At 37.9% G+C, this 20,965-nt stretch overlaps 1 protein-coding gene, 1 non-coding gene and 1 pseudogene across 24 annotated transcripts in view; 2 read left to right on the top strand and 1 right to left on the bottom strand.

Annotated features, from left to right (window-relative positions):
* CCDC158 (coiled-coil domain containing 158) overlaps positions 1-20,965 on the bottom strand; it is a 130,090-nt gene that overhangs the window by 94,630 nt on the left and 14,495 nt on the right. For 18 of the 23 annotated variants that reach the window (XR_001910607.4, XR_013533069.1, XR_004740862.3 and 15 more), the window contains 2 exons: positions 14,258-14,400; positions 7,760-7,977 (listed from right to left, as the gene is read on the bottom strand). The exons of 2 other annotated variants lie outside the window; for them this stretch is intronic. Coding sequence is in view for 16 of the 21 variants with exons in the window: in XM_035293494.3 (XP_035149385.1) it covers positions 7,760-7,977; positions 14,258-14,327 (288 nt within the window). In the remaining 5 variants the exon portion in view is untranslated. The remainder of the gene's footprint in view (positions 1-7,759; positions 7,978-14,257; positions 14,401-20,965) is intronic. 3 more of the 23 variants (XM_054253633.2, XM_017970483.4, XM_035293498.3) reach the window with 1 other exon arrangement.
* LOC100396857 (transcription initiation factor TFIID subunit 9-like) lies at positions 1,446-2,446 on the top strand (annotated as a pseudogene).
* Positions 13,211-13,282, top strand: LOC118152592 (small nucleolar RNA SNORD50). Its single transcript, XR_004741337.1, has one exon. It is a non-coding gene; the product is annotated as a small nucleolar RNA SNORD50 (small nucleolar RNA).

Genomic DNA, 20,965 nt, shown 5'->3' with positions numbered 1-20,965 from the left:
AGCAGAAACTGGACCCCTTCCTGATAACTTACACTAAAATTAACTCCAGATGGATTAAAGACTTAAACATAAGACCTAACATGATAAAAACTCTAGAAGAAAACCTAGGCAAAACCATTCAGGACATAGGCATAGGCAAAGACTTCACGACCAAAACACCAAAAGCATTGTCAACAAAAGCCAAAATAGACAAATGGGACCTAATCAAACTCCACAGCTTCTGCACGGCAAAACAAACAGTCATTAGAGTGAACCAGCAACCAACAGAATGGGAAAAAATTTTTGCAATCTACCCATCTGTCAAAGGGCTGATATCCAGAATCTACAAAGAACTAAAACAGATTTACAAGAAAAAAAATGAAAAGGCCCATTCAAAAGTGGGTGAAGGATATGAACAGATACTTTACAAAAGAAGACGCACATGAGGCCAACAAACATATGAAAAAATGCTCATCGTCACTGGTCATTAGAGAAATGCAAAACAAAACTACATTGAGATACCATCTCATGCCAGTTAGAATGGCAGTCATGAAAAAATCTGAAGACAACAGATGCTGGAGAGGATGTGGAGAAATAGGAACATTTTTACACTGTTGGTGGGAGTGTAAATTAGTTCAACAATTGTGAAAGACAGTATGGCAATTCCTCAAGGACCTAGAAATAGAAATTCCATTTGACCCAGCAATCCCATTACTGGCTATATATCCAAAGGATTATAAATCATTCTACTGTAAGGACACAGGCACACGAATGTTCACTGCAGCACTGTTTACAATAGCAAAGACCTGGAACCAACCCAAATGCCCATCTATGATAGACTGGACAGGGAAAATGTGGTATATATACACCACGGAATACTATGCAGCCATTAAAAAAACAATGAGTTTGTGTCCTTTGTAGAAACCATGGATGAACCTGGAAACCATCATTCTCAGCAAACTGACACAAGAACAGAAAATCAAACTCTACATGTTCTCACTCATAGGTGGGTGTTGAACAATAAGAACATATGGACACAGGGAGGGGAGCATCCTACACTGGGGTCTGTCAGGGGGAAATAGGGGAGGGACAGTGGGGGGTGGGAGTTGGGGAGAGACAGCATGGGGATAAAGGCCAGATATAGGTGATGGGGAGGAAGGCAGCAAATCACACTGCCATGTATGTACCTATGCAACAATCTTGCATGTTCTTCACATGTACCCCAAAGCTAAAATGCAATAAAATAAATAAATAAAAATAAAAAATAAATTCATACCTAAGCGCACTAGAGTAGCATTTCAGACAAAGAAAAAGATGGTAAAGGAGTTATGCCCACCCTCCAGCTTTGCCATGGAAATGTGTTAGGGAAAGCTAGGTAACTAGTGGGCCGCAGCTGGGCCCCCGGGGCAGGCCGGGGATGCCGCGGTGGGCCTGCAGGTCCTTGGGGCCCATGGGCTCTCGATGCTGCCCGCCCCTTCCGGCTCCTCCCCGTAGTGCAAAGGGCGCTTGAGCGAGGTGATCGGAGCAGTCGCAGCAAGGACCATGTTGCTTCCGAACATCCTGCTCACTGGTACACCAGGGGTTGGAAAAACCACACTAGGCAAAGAACTTGCATCAAAATCAGGACTGAAATACATTAATGTGGGTGATTTAGCTCGAGAAGTCTGATCATCGGATAGCATGGGGTCTGGCAAGATGGCTTCTCCCAAGAGCATGCTGAAAGATGCACAGATGACAAATCCTGAAAGATATGGGGATTACAGAATATGAGCCAAGAGTTATAAATCAGATGTTGGAGTTTGCCTTCCGATATGTGACCACAATTCTAGATGATGCAAAAATTTATTCAAGCCATGCTAAGAAAGCTACCGTTGATGCAGATGGTGTGCGATTGGCAATCCAGTGCCGTGCTGACCAGTCTTTTACCTTTACTCCCCCAAGAGATTTTTTATTAGATATCGCAAGGCAAAGAAATCAAACGCCTTTGCCATTAATCAAGCCATATTCAGGTCCTAGGTTGCCACCTGATAGGTATTGCTTAACAGCTCCAAACTATAGGCTGAAATCTTTAGAGAAAAAGGCATCAACTTCTGCAGGAAGAATAACAGTCCTGTGGTTAAGTGTTGGTTCGGTTACTAGCAGACCAAGTACTCCCACACTAGGCACACCAACCCCACAGACCATGTCTGTTTTAACTAAAGTGGGGACTCCCATGTCCCTCACAGGACAAAGGTTTACAGTGCAGATGCCTACATTGCAGTCTCCAGCCATAAAAGCTTCAATTCCTGCAACTTCAGCAGTTCAGAATGTTCTCATTAATCCATCATTAATTGGGTCCAAAAACATTCTTATTATCACTAATATGGTGTCATCACAAAATACTGCCAATGAATCATCAAATGCATTGAAAAGAAAACATGAAGATGATGATGATGATGATGATGACGACGACTATGATAATTTGTAATCTAGTCTTGCTGCATGTAACATGTGTATTTGGTCTTGAATTTATTGTACTGATATTAAACAAGCATGCTGGATGTTTTCAAGTTGTGTTTTAGAAAACTTTAATAATATTTAATGAGTAAATACAGTTACCATACTTTTCAATTTAAATGAAGGTTCAGCCTTAAAAGTGTAAGAAAAATAAAGTTGTCATTCATCAACTTGAAAAAAAAAGGATGGTAAAAATGAAATTCAATTAATTAAAAAATAAAAAATCATCTGCAAAGGAACAAGAACCAGATAAACATATAAGTAGCAATACTGAATGCAAAAGCACAATATCTTCAAAAGATTGAGAGAAATTACTTTCAACTTTACTGAGCCAATCAAGTATGAGTATAAAATAGTCATTCTCAGACATGCAATGATATATAAAATGTATCTTTTTCTTAAGAATTTAACAAAGATATGTTTTTACTAAATGAAGAAGTATATTAAGAAGGAAAATGGGAAAGGCTGGAGGCAGAGCAAGATGGTGGAATAGAAGCCTACACCATTCATTCCCTAACCCCTCCCTCAATAGGAAGACCGAATTTTAAAAACTATCTGCACAGTGATGGTGTTCTTCTGAAGAAATCTAAAACCTGAACAAGTCCCAGTAAAGAAAAGCCCAGGACCTAATGGCTTCATTGTTGAATACCAAACATTTAAAGAAGAACTAACGCCAATTATACTCAATTCTCCAAAAATAGAGGAAGAGAAACTTCTTCCAAACTCATTCTGTGAGGGTAGTATTACCTGATACCAAAACCAGAAAAACACACATCAAAAAAGGAAAACTACAGGCCAGTATCTCTTATGAATATTGATGCAGAAATCCTGAACAAAATACTAGCAAACTGAATTCAGCAATACATGAAAAAGATCATTCATCATGACCAAGTGGGATTTATCCCCGGGATGCAGGGATGGTTTAACATATGTAAATCAATCAAGGTGATACATCATATCAACAGAATGAAAGACAAATCCATATGATTATTTGAATTGAGGTGGAAAAAGCATTTGATAAAGTTAAACTCTCAAAAAAACTGGGTATAGAATAGAAAACAATGAGCACACCTACAAGATCAACATAATAAAAGCCATATATGACAGAACTATAGCAAGCATCATACTGAATGGGGAGAAACTAAAACCCTTTCCTGTAAGATCTGGAACACAACAAGGATGCCCACTTTCACCATTGTTATTCAACATAGTACTGGAAGTCCTAGCTTGAGCAATCACACAGAGAAAGATATAAAAGACATCCAAATTGAAAAGGAAGAAGTCAAATTATCCTTGTTTGCAGATGATATAATCTTGTATTTGGAAAAACCTAAAGACACTACTTTGGGAGGCCAAGGCGGGTGGATCACAAGGTCAAGAGATCGAGACCATCCTGGTCAACATGGTGAAACCCTTCTCTACTAAAAATACAAAAAATTAGCTGGGCATGGTGGCGTGTACCTGTAATCCCAGCTACTCAGGAGGCTGAGACAGGAGAATTGCCTGAACCCAGGAGGCGGAGGTTGTGGTGGGCCGAGATCGCGCCATTGCACTCCAGCCTGGGTAACAAGAGCAAAACTCCGTCTCATTTAAAAAAAAAAAAAAAAAACTATTACAGCTAATAAGCAAATATAGTCAAGTTGCAGGATACAAAGTCAACATATAAAAATCAATAGCATTTCTATATGTCAACAGTGAACAATCTGAAAAAGAAATCAAAAAGGTAATCCCATTTACAAGTTCCACAAATAAAATTAGATAACTAGGAATTAACCAAAGAAGTGAAAGATCTCAACAATGAAAACAACAAAAGAATTTCTTTTGTTGTTTTTGAAAGAACAAAAATAATTTATCAGTGTTTTATAACACTGATGACAGAAATGGAAGAGGACACCAGAAATCGGAAAGATATTCCATGTTCATGAATTAGAAAAATCAAGTTAGAAAATATTAGAAAAATCAATACTGTTAAAATGTCCATACAATCCAAAGCAATCTACAGAGTCAATGCAATCCCTATCAAAATACTAATGACATTCTTCACAGAAACAGAAAAAACAGTCTTAAAATTCATATGGAATCACAAATGACCAGAATGGCCAAAGGTATCCTAAACAAAAAGAATAAAACTGGAGGAATCACACTTCAAATTATATGACAGAGCTACAGTAACCAGAACAGCATGTTACTGGCATAAAAACAAACACATAGCCCAATGGAATAGAATAAAGAACGTAGGGAGCTGCAGTGGCTCCAGCCAGTTGTCCTGGTGCTTGAGGAGGCAAGGCCATGAGTTCAAGACCAACCTGAGCAACATAACAAGCTCTCATTGATTAACAAAAAAACCCTAGAAATGAATCCACTAATACACAGTGAATTCACTTTCAACAAAGGTGCCAAGAACATACACTAGGGAAAAAGTCTTTTCAATAAACGGTACTGGGAAAACTAGATATCCATATGCAGAAGAATGAAATTAGATCCCTATCTCTCACCATATTTAAAAATTAAATCAAAATGGATTAAAGACTTATATCTAATACCTCAAACTATGAAACTACCATGAGAAAACACTGGGGGAACTCTCCAGGACACTGGTCTGGGCAAAAATTTCTTGAGTAATAATCCACATGCACAGGCAACCAATGCAAAAATGGGTAAATGGGATCACATCAAGTTAAAAAGCAAAGGAAACAATCAACAAAGTGAAGAGACAACCCACAGAATGGGAGGAAATGGTTTGCAAACTACTCATTTGACACGGGATTAATAACCAGAATATATAAGGAGCTCAAACAACTCTATAGGAAAAAATCTAATAAGCCGATTTAAAAATGGGTAAAAGATCTGAATAGATATTTCTCAAAAGAAGAAATGGAAAACACACATATGAGAAAGTGCTCAACATCACTGATCATTAGAGAAATGCAAATCCGAACTAAAGTGAGATATCAACTCCCATTGTTAAAATGGTTTTTATCCAAAAGTTTGGCAGTAACAAATGCTGGCAAGGATACAGAGAAAAAGAAACCCTTGTACACTGTTTGTGGGAATGTGAATTAGTACAACCACTATAAAGAACAGTTTGGAGGTCCCTCAAAAAACTAAAAACAGGGCTACCATATGATCCAGCAATCCTACTCTTAAGTATATACCCCTCAAAAAAGGAAATCAATATACCAAAGAGATATCTGCACTCCCATGGTTGTTGCAGACTGTTCACAATAGCCAAGATTTGGAAGCAACCTAGGTGTCCATCCACAGATGAATGGATATAGAAAATGTACTTATAAACAGTGGAGTACCATTCAACCATAAAAAACAATGAGATACTGTCATTTGCAACAACATGGATGGAACTGGAGGTCATTATGTAAAGTGAAATAAGCCAGGCACAGAAAGACAAACATCCCATGTTCTCGCTTATTTGTGGGATCTAAAAATCAAAACAATTTAACTCATGGAGACAGAGAGTAGAGGGATGGTTACCAGAGGGTGGGAAGGGTAGTAGGGGGATGAGGGGGAGGTAGAGATGATTAGTGGTTACAAAAAATACAATGAATAAGACCTGGTATTTGATGGTACAACAGGGTGACTATAGTCAATAATAATTAAATTTTCAAATAACTAAAAGAATATAATTGGATTGTTTGCAACACAAAGTATAAATGTTTGAGAGGATGGGTGCCCAATTTTCTATCGTGATTTTTACACATTGCATACCTATACCAAAATAGCTCATGTACTTCATAAATATATATACCTAGTACATACACACAAAATTTTTGTTTAATTTAAAAAAAAGAAAGAAAATAGAAAACAAACTGGATCCTGGAAACCATGGATCCAACTGGAAAGTAGAGGCACGAGTCTTAGGAAAAGAGTTATACAAGAGACCTATCGAGAAACTAATCTAGACTGGGTAAAATGTCAGAAGACACTTGGAGTGTCCTGCATCAAAGAAGGATATAGAAAACCTATATGACATGTTTTTTTCTAGTAAGGATATGATAAAGGCAAATAGCATAAAGAAAAAGAAAGGCAATTAGGAACCCTAGGAAAAACAAAAACCTAGGCAAGAAAGGAAATTTACTGATTTAACACATATTTATTGAAGGCCAATAAAATGTCACATACTCTTTTAAGGAATAGACATAGAAAACAAATTGAGATACTGTTTCTTCTCCTCACTGGTAACTCTGTGCTTCCTTTGTCTACATATACATCTTCATTAGTGTATTTATCATAAGGTAAAGCCACTGTTTGTATGACAAGCTCCCATTTCAGACTATGAATTCCTTGTAAGTCCTATCTGAGTCATTTTTGAATCCCTCTACATAATATACTAGGGTACATAATTTTCAGCAGTTAATAAAATTGTAGGGTTTTTTTTCCTAAAAGTGCATACACAGTCTGAAGAGTTAGAACAATGTGGTAATGAGTAAAATTAGATGTACTAAACACTACAATAAATGTGCACAGATGGCAGTAACTGTACAGAGGAGAGTATACCTAATGTCATCTAGAGGAAAGGCTTCACAGAAGAAAATGCCTGCGCTGTGTCTTAGTGCATAATAAGAGTTTGCCAGGCAGACAAAGTAGAGAAGAGGAATGGCCTGAGCAAAAGCACGCAGGTCTTGAATAACCCGGTACATCCAAGAAGAGCAAGTGGCCTGATATTGCCAGAATAGGACGGACCTATGGAGAATAGGTAGCATATGAGGCTAAAATGTACCAGGGAGAGGTTAGAGCATGTATGTGATCGTAAGGAATTTGACTTTTAGATTGTGAACTACTGAGACCCAATATGTAATTGTAAAAATGCATTGATTCTACATAATGTCCACTTGAAAATTTTGGCAAATATACTTGTAGATGCTATTTAGCCATAATGTATACACATACATCAAAAAGCCTTCCCTCCATCATTGCTTTGTAAAGAGAAATCAGGTATGATAGGATAGCAAGTCTACCTAAATTATTAATTATAACTGCAGATAAATGCTACTTACTATAATTTTGAGTTATTCAAGTTTCATTAAATTTTACATCAAGAAACCAAGGTGTTTTGAATAATCATCAACAAAAATAAATAAATATGTAGACTTTTCATTAGCCCAATTTTAATACTGAAAATAGAAGGCACAGGTCAAATTAACAAATTTAACCAATAAACCCACTGTTGTTTTTTTCTTCCAATAAGTTGTATGGCTTTAAAAGTGCATATTGGGTCTCACAGTTGTCCCCCAAATAGCATCAGGTGCTAGAAGAGAAGGCAACTCACTTCATCTAGTCTTCTCTGCAAATCTTTGACTTGATGTGAATACTCCTCCAAAACATGTTCAACGTGTTCCTTTCCAGGATATGGGATGATTTTTCTATGAGAATCAAGTTCCACTTCATATTTAGGGAAAAAAGGAATCTGTGTCAAAGTCCCAGCTGAAGATGTGTTTTCAATTATTGTACCACGAATAGATGACACAAAAAATGGACTTGAAGAACCTAAACATTAAAGAATTCATTAATTAACTTTTTAAATTTTTTTTGAGGTGAAGTTTCATTCTTGTTGCCCAAGCTAGGGTGCAATGGTGCAACCTTGGCTCGCTGTAACCTCCGCCTCCCAGATTCAAGCGATTCTCCTGCCTCAACCTCCCAAGTAGCTGGGATTACAGGTGCATGTCATTATGCCCAGCTAATTTTTTGTATTTTTAGTAGAAACAGGGTTTCACCATGTTACCCAGGCTGGTCTCGAACTCCTGACCTCAGGTGATCCTTACACCTCAACCTCTTAAAGTGTTGGGATTATGGGCGTGAGCCACTGCACCAGGCCCATTAATTAACTTTCTCATAATTTTGTGTACACTTTATGCTAACTGATTCCCTTATTAAACCCTGAAGAAGCTCAAGGCCTCATGGGGAAAACACACAAGTGAAGAGGTAAAGCAATTTTTGCCTTAAGCTGGTACTGTAGCAGGATGAGACTGTTAGGGGGCTTCTTGGGAGAGAGTGAATGTATTTTGCATGTGAGCGAAATGTATATAATTTGTGATCAGAAGGCAAGCTGGTGGGGGTGGTTTTAAAATATGTACAAAAATTTTTTGCTACTACTCCCTTGAGGAGGTAGAGGTTAATTTCCCTCCTCTTTGTAAGAAAGGGGAAGGAAGAGTGTATGTGTTTGTGTGTGTTTGTAGCATTTGCTTAATTTTACAAAAAGAAAAACTGGAAGAATAAAATAGAAACTCATAAAAGCAGTTATCTATGGGGTATAGGGATAGGTGGAAACAGAGTGGTATAGACAGGGATGGAAGCAAGACTCTAATTAGAGCATATTGTTCACAAAGTTTTTATTTCTGAGCCATGTAAGTGTTACACTATTCAAAAATAAAATTAAAAACAAAATGAAAATAAGTTAAATACTAACAGAAACAAGTAAACCTAAGTAAATAAGGAAATTGGTAACCACCTCACAGAGAAAAGAAAATTGTTCCTTCAAATGACATTAGAACACAGTGCTAATGTTAGAACACTGTACAACCAGCCTTGGCTACGTAGTAAGCTGTTAATGTTAGTGTTGTTAATGTAAGTTGTTAGTGTTGTTATAATTCAGAAACTAGTTCATGTGTATTATAGAAGAGAGAAAATGAACAAATGTACTGAAGTCTTTGGAAATTATAGTTTTCACTGTAGGAAAGACAAATATGAATGATAGGGAAGAACTCTATGGTATTGGATTTTAATTTGAGTTATCAGTGCTTATAACTTATGATTTTTAAAAATCAACTTCCAAGCTTTATTCACTGAAAGGTCCTAGACACAATAGCACCTCAGTAGCAATATGCATGCCAGATGTTGATTTCTAAATATGATTCCCTCCTAAAAGGAACAAGGACTTCCTAGCAAAATGGTTGATTCCAAGTCTGAGGGAACAGGCAAAATACAAGGTGAGCCTGAAACATTTTTATGTGCCAGAAAGCAATAAATTGAGGTCACGCCTTTAAAAAAACATAGGACTCAGCTTTAAGAGGGTGGTCAAATTTGATACAACTGAGAATCAAAAACAGTAGTGACAACAATGCATCATAGCACTTTGAATTAAAAAACAAAAGATGGTTCTATAATGATAATAGGGAAAGCTTTTTTATTCCTGAAGAATATCAGCTAATAAATAACTATGATAAAATTAGAAAATCATCAATGTAACAGTTGATTTAGGCAACGATCTTTAGTTGATGTTAATGCCATTGAATGAAGGATTATTTAGTAGCAGGATATTCACAAGGTTTCAAAAGATACAGTATAGATTACATATTAATTATAAAGGGGGAAATGTAACTTTAAATTAGTGGGATGTGGCATTATGTGTTCCCTGGTGTATGCTGTAAAAGTATACATCACTTGGCTGGGTGTGGTGCCTCATACCTGTAATCCTAGCATTTTGGGAGGCCAAGGCAGGCAGACTGCCTGAGCTCAGGAGTTCAAGATAAGCCTGGGCAAAATGGTGAAACCCATCTCTACTAAAAATACAAAAAATTAGCTGGGCATGGTGGTACATGCCTGTAATCTCAGCTACTCGGGAGGCTGAGGCATTAGAATCCCTTGAACCTGGGAGGCAGAGGCTGCAGTGAGCTGAGATCATGCCACTGCACTCCAGCCTGGGTGACACAGCAAGAGTCTGTCTCGAAAAAAAAAAAAAAAAATATATATATATATATATACACACACACATATAATTTATATATGTATATAATTTATACATATACTTTATATGTGTGTATATATATATATACACATCATTTATGTAAAACTCTTGTCAAATGAGTTTAATTTAAATCTGAACATGAAAAAAATTTTTTTTAATTCTAGAATGAGGACATTCTATGATACATACATTCTATAATAACTGGTCTGAACTCTTAAAGCCAATGCCATGAGAAACATGCACGGGTCAGGTGGGGGAGAGAGAGAGAGAGAGAGAGAGAGAGAGAGAGAGAGAGAGAGAGAGAGAATGGTTGTAAATTTAAAGACAATAAGGATATCAAACAACCAAATACAATTCATGATCTTTGATTTGCTCCTAGATTAGTAAAAATACCTAAGACTTTTTGGGAGGATAGCTGGAGAAATATAAATATGAACACATTAGGTGATACCGTATTGGCAGTATTTATCTTAGCTATAATAATGTGGTTTGTAGGAAATCATCCTTATTCTTAGGAGATCCACATTCAAGTTTTAAAGCAAGAATCATGATGCTTTCAAGTAATTTTCAGATAGTCTGGCAAGCTGAGATACATATTACGGGTATAGAGATAAAGCAAATATGACAAAATGTGGACAACTGGTGAATCCAGCTGGAGGGTATATAAGTTAGTCACCATATTGTTCTTTCCATTTTTCCTACAACGTCACAAGATTTAAAAATAAAAAACTGTTTAGGAGGGGGACAACACACACTGGGGCCTATTAGGGGTGCAGGAGGAGGGAGAGCATCAGGATACATGGCTAATGCACACAGGGCTTAAATACCGAGGTGATGGGTTGGTAGGTGCAGCAAACCACCGTGGCACACATTTACCTATATAATACACCTTCATGTCCTGCACATGTATCCTGAAACTTAAAATTAAGTTAAATTAAATTATAAATAAATAAATAAACAAAAGCTGTTCATTGGACTTAGCAAAGGGGGAATCTGGCCCTGTTGGCCGGAGTGATTTCATTGGAATACTGGGCTCAAAAGCTGTAAGGCAGTAGCTTGTAGAGTGAATGGATGTGCAGAAATGTAGCTGGGAATACAGATTTTTCTTTCAGAAGGCATGGTTATGAAGGAGAGATCAGGAAGGGACAGGTTGAAGAAAAGGGGTTCTGTTGTTTTGGTTTGTGCATTACATGTATTTGCCAGTGTTTTTAGATTGGGAGAGTCTTGGCATGTTTTTATTGATGCAAAGGTGCAAATGGAGAGAAAGAGTCTGAAGATATGAATGAGCAGGGGTAATTTCTGAGCCTGATCACTGAAGGGGCGGAGGAGGTGACAGTGGGGGATGAGAAGTAAAGCATGGGTGGTGAATTAAGAAGCTGACTCTTCCACGGAGCTATGAGAGAAAGAGGCATGGGCTAAGTAAAATAGTGGGCCTTCAGCACAGGACATGGGGAGAAAAGAGAGGACCAGCATGAGGGCTTCTACTTCCTCTAGAAATCAGGAAATAATGTTATCTGAGAGTGAGAAAGAAGAGGACAGGGGAGGGGAGTTAAGAATGATGTAATTTTGAAATAAGTGTTATGGAAAACTGGAAAGATACCTAGCTAAGGTGATGAGAAAGATTTCTTGGCAGCATCCAATTGAAATAAGAGACTGACTTTAAAGTGGAAAATCCATATTTGTGTATTTTCCCTAGCAAATACAAAATCTTGCAGCAGCTCAAAGAATAATGGAAAAGGCAGTCAGCCTGATAAGAATTTGTGTTTTACTATAGAGTGCAAGAGAATAATAAAGGGGAAAGGAAGTTGGGAACACTGGCAAGTGACTGGCTGAAACAAGGAATGATACAAAAGAAAGTGAAGATGGAAAGAGGCTGATAATTTTGGAGAAAATGGCAGAACCGAGAGTAGTTGTTCTCAACCTCTTCAACCTTTGTTGTAAATCAGAATCACCTGGGGAGCTGTAAAAATAAAAAAATAAAAAAACAGCAGTGCCTGAGTTCCACTCCAGACCTACTGAATCAGAGTCTCAAGGTGTGGATCTAAGCCACTTATTGTTTAAAGAAAAAGTGATTTGTAACATGGGGCCACTACCTTCATGAGCAGAAAATAGGTGTACTCTAGGAATACGGGAGTGAGAGAGTTGAAAGACAGGAGGTTAAAAAAAAAAAAAAAACAACTTTCTTTCTGCATGGACAACACTCCCACAAATAAGCATGGTGAATATTCCTAAAACCCACCAGACTCTCTGTAAAATGTGTGGCAACCACCCTCCACAAAGTGACACAGTACAAGAAGGGCAAGGATTCTCTGTATGCCCAGAAAAAGCAGTATGATGGCAGGAAGCAGAATGGCTATGGCGGGCAGACTAAGTTGATTTTCTGGAAAAAGACCAAAACTATCAAGATCATGCTGAGGCCTGGAGTGCACTGAGCCCAACTTCAGATCCAAGAGATGCAAGCCTTTTGAACTGAGCTGAGATAAGAAGAGAAAGGGCCAAGGGATCCAGTTCTCAGTGTCATCTTTTATTTTATTATAAAAACAATAAAATCTTGAGTTTTTGTTAAAAAAAAAAAAAGACAGGAGGTTGAATTTCAGAAGTCTATCAGTTCTTGGTAATAAGATCCAAAATAAGGGAGTGGGTAACTAGAATAAAGGTTAAAATAATAAGAATTTAAGAGGTCAAAAGCTGTAAGTCTAAGATCTTAGATGGGCCACCTAGGAGGACAGTATTACAGGATGATGATGTACCTGAGCAGGGAGGGACAACCCGTGAACTACACGCCAGTGCCAATGATGAGTATGAGGATGTGGCTATGCAGGAAGTTCGCAAGTGGAGGTGGGCAGTAGAGAGATATATGGTAGAGTGGAGATGACAATGGCATTTTAGGATGCGTATGGCATCCTAAAATTAGGAGCATATTGAAAAGTAGAAATGTTTATATGATAAGGGTGCTGAAAGAAAGGTTTTTAAGCCAACCAGTAAAACAGATCTGTAACTGAGAATAAACTCTGCATGCACGAAAAGAATGAGTCATATCTATGATTATCCTATTATGAATCTGAATTTCTCCTGGAAAAAAACGTATATGAATCTAGCTTCTGAGACAGACCGTTAAATTGAAAAGAAAGAATGAGGAGAGAGGGGCAGGAAAGGGAAAGTGCAGGTCATTTGCCTGATTGCCCTTGAATGCATTCTCTGACCTTCCCTTTCTCTGTTGAGCGCTGCAGTTTCCCTTTCTAATTCTCTTCTGGGTAGGTTTGCAATGAGAAAACTAGTGGAAGAGCTGAAGGCAGCAGAAGCGGGGAAGCCAAGGTCATGATCCTCTCACTGCTTCAGATGGGCATCTGGTAGTTAGTGGTGGCTTCAGCTCCTTGCAAGTAGCCCTCTCTGTGGTTCTACTTCTATCTTCCATGCCTTTACAACAGCTGCTTTCCTCATTGTCCTTTTAGCCAAGAGGTGGTTGGTAGCAGCTTCCTGCAGCTGGTAATCTCTGTTGTTTCATCCCTTTAGGCTTTGCAGCTCTTTCAACACCTATGTACCCATTCCCTGTATTAAATTCCAACGATTTATTACAATTGTGTCTGTTTTCTTGACATAGGAATTACCTTTTGATTGAAATAATTTGGATCAGAGGTGATGGGGGCCTGAGGCAGAACAACAATAATGGGAATGGAGAGGGGAAAATGGATTCACAAGACATTTCAAGGGTAAAATCAGTAGGGTCTCAGTACCTGACTGGATGTAGAAGCAGGTGAAAAAAAAGAAGTGAAGTGACACAAAATTCTGAGTTAGGGTAGACCAAGAAACACAGGAGGAAGACAAGGCATTAAGGAGGCATGGTGCATGTTGAGGCTAAAGTACCTCAATGCAGAAACATTTTTTAAACCAAAAAATTCCTTAAAAGACTATGAATTTCTTCCTAAAAAACAGAATTATAAACAATATAGTAGACATTCATGACCGTGGTCTATAACCCATGTGGTTAAAAACAAAATATACAAGAAATAGCAGCTTGAATGAATATCATGAAGATTGGTTAGTTCTCATTTTTTCCCATTTTATTTTATAAATGGCACATACCTCCATTAGATGTGATGCCACTGCTTGATAGAAGATCTTCATTATTTGATTCACAAGCTTTTGATTCCATATTAAATATTGCTACCTATTCTTAGAGATCTTGAAGTATGAATAGTTCCCTGTTTGGTTCTTTTGATTCCTGTCTATGGAAGACAGAGATTCAATCTTATTAATATGGTACTATGTGAAAAAAGTTCATAGAAGTACAGGAACTGACTTTGTTAACATTTGAAATTCAGTAATAATTTCCTTTCCAGAAAAATAATTATTTATACAGAAATACATAGTACATAAAATTAATAAATGAATACAATCTTATGGTGAAAATTGTTAATTTTAATGGCCAAGTGGATTGTTAAAGGCAACCAAAAATCTAAAACTAATAATTATTGTGGTAAGTAGTGCTCTGATTTGGGGTAGAGGTTTCTCATAAAGTTATACCATCAAATAATGGAAGAAAATATCTCTTTAGCAAAACCCACAAATCGTCAAAATAGAAGTCATTAATAAAAGTTGAAGAACTTCTTTGATGTCAAATAGTGCTCACATTTTTATTTAAGCTAAGAGGATAATTCTGAATGTGGAGAACAGTGATGGTGGTCTGATTTCAAATCTTCCTCTCATACTCCCAGAAAGCCATAAAATCACCCAGACACTCCACACCCCTAGCATCACTGGAAGACATAGAGTACCACAACGTGCAAATAATCTGCAAGTAAAGGGAAAAGCTTTTTCCTAAAGAATTCCCACAGCCCACCTACCACCACTACAAGCCTAGGAGTACAGAAAATGGGAGGGAAAGGGTAAGCAGAAGACAGCAAAAGTACAGATAAATTCACCCCCTGATGTAAAAAAGTAAAGGCCAAAATATCAAGCACAGGTTGGAACTTGATAGTCCATAGCCCTGACAATGGGTTAAGGGCTTGAAGAAGTAGCGGCCTCAGAGAAGCATTGTTTCTTGGGGAGAATGAGATATGGAGAGAAAAGGTGGTTTCCCCTGGGGCCATGGCAATCAAGGGAAAGAAGGAAATGAGAGGGGAACATTAAGGAACCAGCAGAAACAAAACACAAGCTTGGTATACCATCCTCCTTCCCACCCGACACCACTACCCACAAAGAAACTACATGGCAGAAGACAGTCTCAAAGTAGGAAGCTTGTCCACAAAATGAATTGGAATAGATAAAAGCAGACTATATCTACTGCAAAATGTCAGAAAACATGAATACAATCTTTTCTGCTGATGAAAAGTCTCTCCCACAAACAACAAACATGAAGCCAAAGAAAACTGTAACATTATACTCCAAACTGAACCCAGTGGTCTCAAACAAGCATTTAGGGGTATGAAAAATCACCCTGAATTAGATATGTAAAGCCAAAGAATAAAAATGGACAAGAAACAAAATAAGCCAACAGGAAGAGATGAAACAAGAGTTGATTAAAGTTAGGAAAGACAGAGAAGAAAAAGACACAATTATATCAGAAATAAAGACTGAATCACAAAGTACACAAGCAACGACAGGTTGTAATAAAAATTTAATAAAAGCACTGAAGAAAATCAAGAAAACCACCATGAGAATAAAAAATTAGATTAAAAAAAAAGTAAAAAGGGTGTGAGCCAGGTGTGGTGGCTCATACCTGTAATCCCAGCACTTAGGGAGGCAGAAGCAGGAGGATAGCTTGAGCCCAGGAGTTCATGACCTGCCTGGGCAACAGAGCAAGACTCCATTCTCCACAAAAAGAAGAAAAGAAGACCAAAAAAAAAAAAAAAAGAGTGATGTAGGAATATTGAAATGGAAGACAGGTAAAGGAGGTTGACTATAACTGGGGTTCCTAAAGGAAAAACATAGAACAATGAAACAGAACTATTATTTAAAATTATAATCCAAGAAAATTTCCTAGAAATAAAGACCTCAATCTACACATTTTCCATACCAGGGAAAATTGACCAAGAATGATCAACTCTGAGACATATTCTAGTAAAATAATATTAAGACTTTGAAGATAATGAAAAAATCCTCAGTGCCTCCAGACAAAAAAGATGAAATAATTTACAAAGGCAAGAAGATTAGACTGGCACTAGGTTATTAAAACAACGTACACAGTAAAGCTAGAGTGGAGTATTACTTTCAAGAAAGGAGAGAAAGTACAAACTAAGGTTATTACTGCCAGCCAAGATCTCCTTCAAAAGGTTTTGAAGCCATAAAAAAGCAGTTTTGTCTGAACCAGAACACTGTGCTGTGTGCCTCTGCTGAGGATTCTACTAAATGAGCTTTAGTCACCCAAAGACACCATAAAATGTGGCAGTGTCCACAACCAGGGAAGATCTTCAAGGTTTTGTGTAGGTTCTAAATTTTTTAAATTAAATTTGGGAAAAAAAGGATAAAGACAAACATTTAAAAAACAAGACTTAGACAACTGCAAAGAGACTGATAGTGAATATTTAAATATTCAATTATAGAGTTGAGAAAAACAAATATGAGGTAATGGCACTGAACAGTGATATAAATATTATGTGCAATAACAATGGAGAACAACTGTAAAAACGGGGAAGAGGGAAAAAAGCGGAAAGTTAAAGATCATAGACTGTTATAAATGGAATAGATTGTCAAAGGACACCACTTAAAACTGACAAAAACTAAAAGATCAAGTAAGAAAATGGGTGTTTAAAAGTGCACTATAAAAAGCATCAATACAAAAGTAACCACGAGAGTAAAAAACACAACCTTCTTAAATGACAAAGAATTTTATAAAGAAAACATAAAAAAGAAACACCAAATAAACTCTAACAAATATAGCACAATCAGTAATTACACAAGATAATATAATAATGTGAAAATAATACCACAGAATTTAGACCAAACAGTCATGTTGATAAATGTAAGGGGACTTCACTTGCCTATTGGAAGAAAAGGATTTTCTTTCTTTTTTTTTTTTTTTTTTTTTTTTTTTTAGGGAGAGAAGGAGGAAGGGAGGAAGGCAGGAAGGGAGGGAAGGAGGAAGGGAGGGAGGAAGGAAGGGATGAAGGAAGGAAGGGAGGAAGGGGGGAGGGAGGGAGGGAGGGAGGGAGAGAGAAAGGGAAGGGAAGGAAGGAATTCAAGCAATGAGAGAGACATTGCCGACCTGGATCTAGAGGTTTACAAGTTGATTTCTTTTTTTGAGAGAAGGAAAGAAAAAAAAAAATGAGTAAAGGAGAGAAAGAAAGAGGAAGAGAGAGAGGGAGGGTGAATGGAAATATTGCTTTATTCTGAAAAAAAATGGGTATTATTAATGGCCAATCAATGTTTCATTTAAACCTATGGGTAGGTGTGATGTGGTATTGACAAGAATGTATATTTTGTGTATGTGAAGTGGAGAGCTCTATAAATATTTATTAAGTTTACTTGTTCCGGATCTGAGTTCGAGTCCTTGATATCCTTATTAATTTTCTGTCTCATTGAATCTAAGTCTCTATGTATCTGGGTGTTAGGATCGTTAGCTCTTGTTGTTGTATTGATCCTTTTACCACTATATCTTTGTTGCTTTAAAATCTATTTTATCCGCTATGAGAATTGCAACTCCTGCTTTTTTATTTATTTATTTATTTATTTTTGCTCTCCATTTGGTTGGTAAATCTTTCTCCATTCGTTTGTTTTGAGTCTTGTGTATCCTTGCATGTGAAACAGGTCCAGGTGTAACATGCCGTTGGGTTTTGGCTGTGTCTTTTGATTGGGGGATTTAGTTGATTTAAATTTAGGGTTACTGCCATTTGATGTTAACTGGCTGTTTGATCCATTCGTTGATGTAAATTCTTCTTTATGTTGGTGCTCTTTACTTTTTGGTATATTTTTAGTAAGACTAATACTGGTTGTTTCTTTCTGTGTGTAATGCCTCTTTCAGAAGTTCTTGTAAAGCAGGCCTGGTGGTAATAAAATCTCTGAGTTCTTGCTTGTTCATAAAAGATTTGATTTTTCCTTCAGTTGTGAAGCTTAGTTTGGCTGGATATGAAACTCTGGGCTGAAGGTTCTGTTCTTTGAGGATGTTGAATATTGGCCCCCACTCTCTTCTGGCTTGTAGAGTTTCTGCTGAGAGATCTGCTCTAAGTCTGATAGGCTTGCCTTTGTGGGTAACCTGACCTTTCTCTCTGGCTGCCCTTAGTATTTTTCTCCTTCGTTTCAACCCTGGTGAATCTAACGATTATGTGCCTTGGGGTTGCTCTTCTTGAGGAATATCTTTGTGGTGTTCTCTGTATTACCTGGGTTTGAATATTGACCTGCTTTGCTAGCTCAGGAAAATTTTTCTGAATAATATCCTGAAGGGTATTTTCCAGCTTGGATTCATTCTCTCCGTCGCATTCAGGTACACCTATCAAACGTAAATTTGGTCTTTTCACATAGTCCCACATTTCTTGGAGACTTTGCTCATTCTTTTTTATCCTTTTATCTCTAATCTTGTCTTCTTGTTTTCTTTCATTAAGTTGAACTTTGACCTCTGTTATCCTTTCTTCTGCTTGAACAATTTGAGTATTTAAACCTGTGCATACTTCTCGGAATTCCTGTATTGTATTCTTCAGTTCCATTAATTCACTTATATTTCTCTCTAAGTTGTCTATTCTCAATAGGATTTCGTCAAACCTTTTTTCAAAGTTCCTAGTTTCTTTACGTTGGGCTACAACATGTTCTTTTAACTTACTGAAGTTTCTTATTAACCACTCCTTGAAGAGTGATTCCGTCATTAGGATGCGCTCGTTTTCCGTCAAGCCTTGTTCCATTGTTGATGTGGAACTGTGATCCTCTTTAGAGGGAGAGGCGTTCTGATTTTGAGTATTCTCAGCCTTTTTATGCTGGTTTCTTCCCATTATTGTAAATTTATCCTCCTGTCGTCTTTGAAATTACCAACTTTCAGATTACGTCTCTTAAGTGGACGTCCAGGTTGTTAGTTCCCAGGGCCAGAACAGCGGCGTTAAGACTGACGGTGCTTTTCTGCCCAGGATTCTCCAGTCTGGCTTCCTTCTTATGTCCGTAATGGGCGACTCTGCCTTCCCGGGGCTCCAAACCTTGGTCTTAAGGGGAACCAGTCTCGTTTACTCTGCGCCGAGAGCTGCCGCGCTGAGGTGCCATCACAGCTGCTGCGCTGGTCTCAGGAGTTGTGCTGGGGACCCGTGTGGATCCTGCAAACCTTGGTCAGAAGGGGATCCGGCCCTGTTTACTCTGCTCCAAGCGCCAAGGTGCCTGTGAAGCCGCTGAGCCGGCCACAAGAGTCGCTCTGGCGGCCCGTGTGGGTCCTCCAAGCCTCGGTCAGAAGGAGAGCCAGCCCTGTTTACACTGCTTCAAGAGCTGCCGAGCTGAGGTGCTGGCAAAACCGCTGCGCCAGCCACAAGAGTCGCACTGGCGACCCGTGTGGTTCCTCCACTGGGGATCTTCTGCTCCGTGAGCGACCAGAATTTATCTGAAAGTGTGGCGTCCTCTAGTTTTCTGTGCTTTGACTGAGAGCTACAATCTTGAGCTGTTATCGATTGGCCATCTTGGATCGTTCCCCAGAAAAGGATTTTCAAACTGGCTTAAAAAAAACTGCTATGTACAAAAAAGTATGCCTAAGAACACACAGATTCAAAAAGGCTAATAATAAAAAGATGAACAAAAATTTGCCAGGCAAATGAAAACAATAAGAAAGTACAGGTTAAAATCCTGATACCAAACTAAGTAGTCTTCAAGCCAGAGAGCATTAACTAAAACAAAGTGCAGTGTACTTAAAGTTAAAAGCCACATTCCACAATAAAGATATGTACCATATAACAGCAATCACCTGGATAAAGCGTAAATCCACAGAAGATATGGTAAGAACTGAAAACACAGTAATAACAGAAGGCTTTAACAGACAATTAGTATGAGACAGGCCAAGTGGACAAAAAATAAGTAGAGATAAATATAAAAGGTTTAGAAGAAGTAATCACTAAGGCAGATCTTTTGGCTTTATATTGAACACCATACTTTGATAAAGACTATACTTTCCTCCCAAGGGCACATGGCACATTCACAAAAATCAATCATATTCTAGGGCACAAATAAAAGGTCGGTAGTTTCCATAAAGTAGAAATTTTACAAATAACACCTCTGGTCACAGTATAATCAAGCTAGAACTTAAAATTAAAACCTCCAAATTAAAAAGGCTTTTCCTCCTGGAAATTAAAATGCCTTCTGTTAAACAACTCTTGTGTGATAAGGGAAATATAAACTGAAATTAAATAATTTCTAAGAAATAATAATGAAAAGAGTACATATCTGTGACATACATTAAAAGTAGTAAAAAGATGAAAATTCCTAGCCCTGGACACCTATATCAATAAGAATTAAATAATAAAAGTAAGTAAATTAAGTCTTTAACCCAAAAACATAGAAAAATGGGTAAATTAGGTTGAGCACAGTGCCTCACGCCCATAATCCCAGCACTTTGGGAGGCTGAGGCGGGCAGATCACCTGAGGTCAGGTGTTCGAGAGCAGTCTGGCCAACATGGTGAAACCCCATCTCTACTAAAATACAAAAATTAGCTGGGTGTGGTGATGGGTGGCTGTAATCCTAGCTACTCCGGAGGCTGAGGCTAGAGAATCGCTTGAACCCAGGAGGCGGAGGTTGCAGTGAGCGGGGATCTCACCATTGTATTCCAGCCTGGGTGACAGAGTAAGACTCTCTCAAAAATAAAAAGAAAGAAAGAAAGAAACATGAGTAAACTA

Source organism: Callithrix jacchus, chromosome 3, assembly GCF_049354715.1.
Source record: "Callithrix jacchus isolate 240 chromosome 3, calJac240_pri, whole genome shotgun sequence".
NCBI lineage: Eukaryota > Metazoa > Chordata > Mammalia > Primates > Cebidae > Callithrix > Callithrix jacchus.
This window is presented reverse-complemented; position numbering and strand designations above follow the sequence as displayed.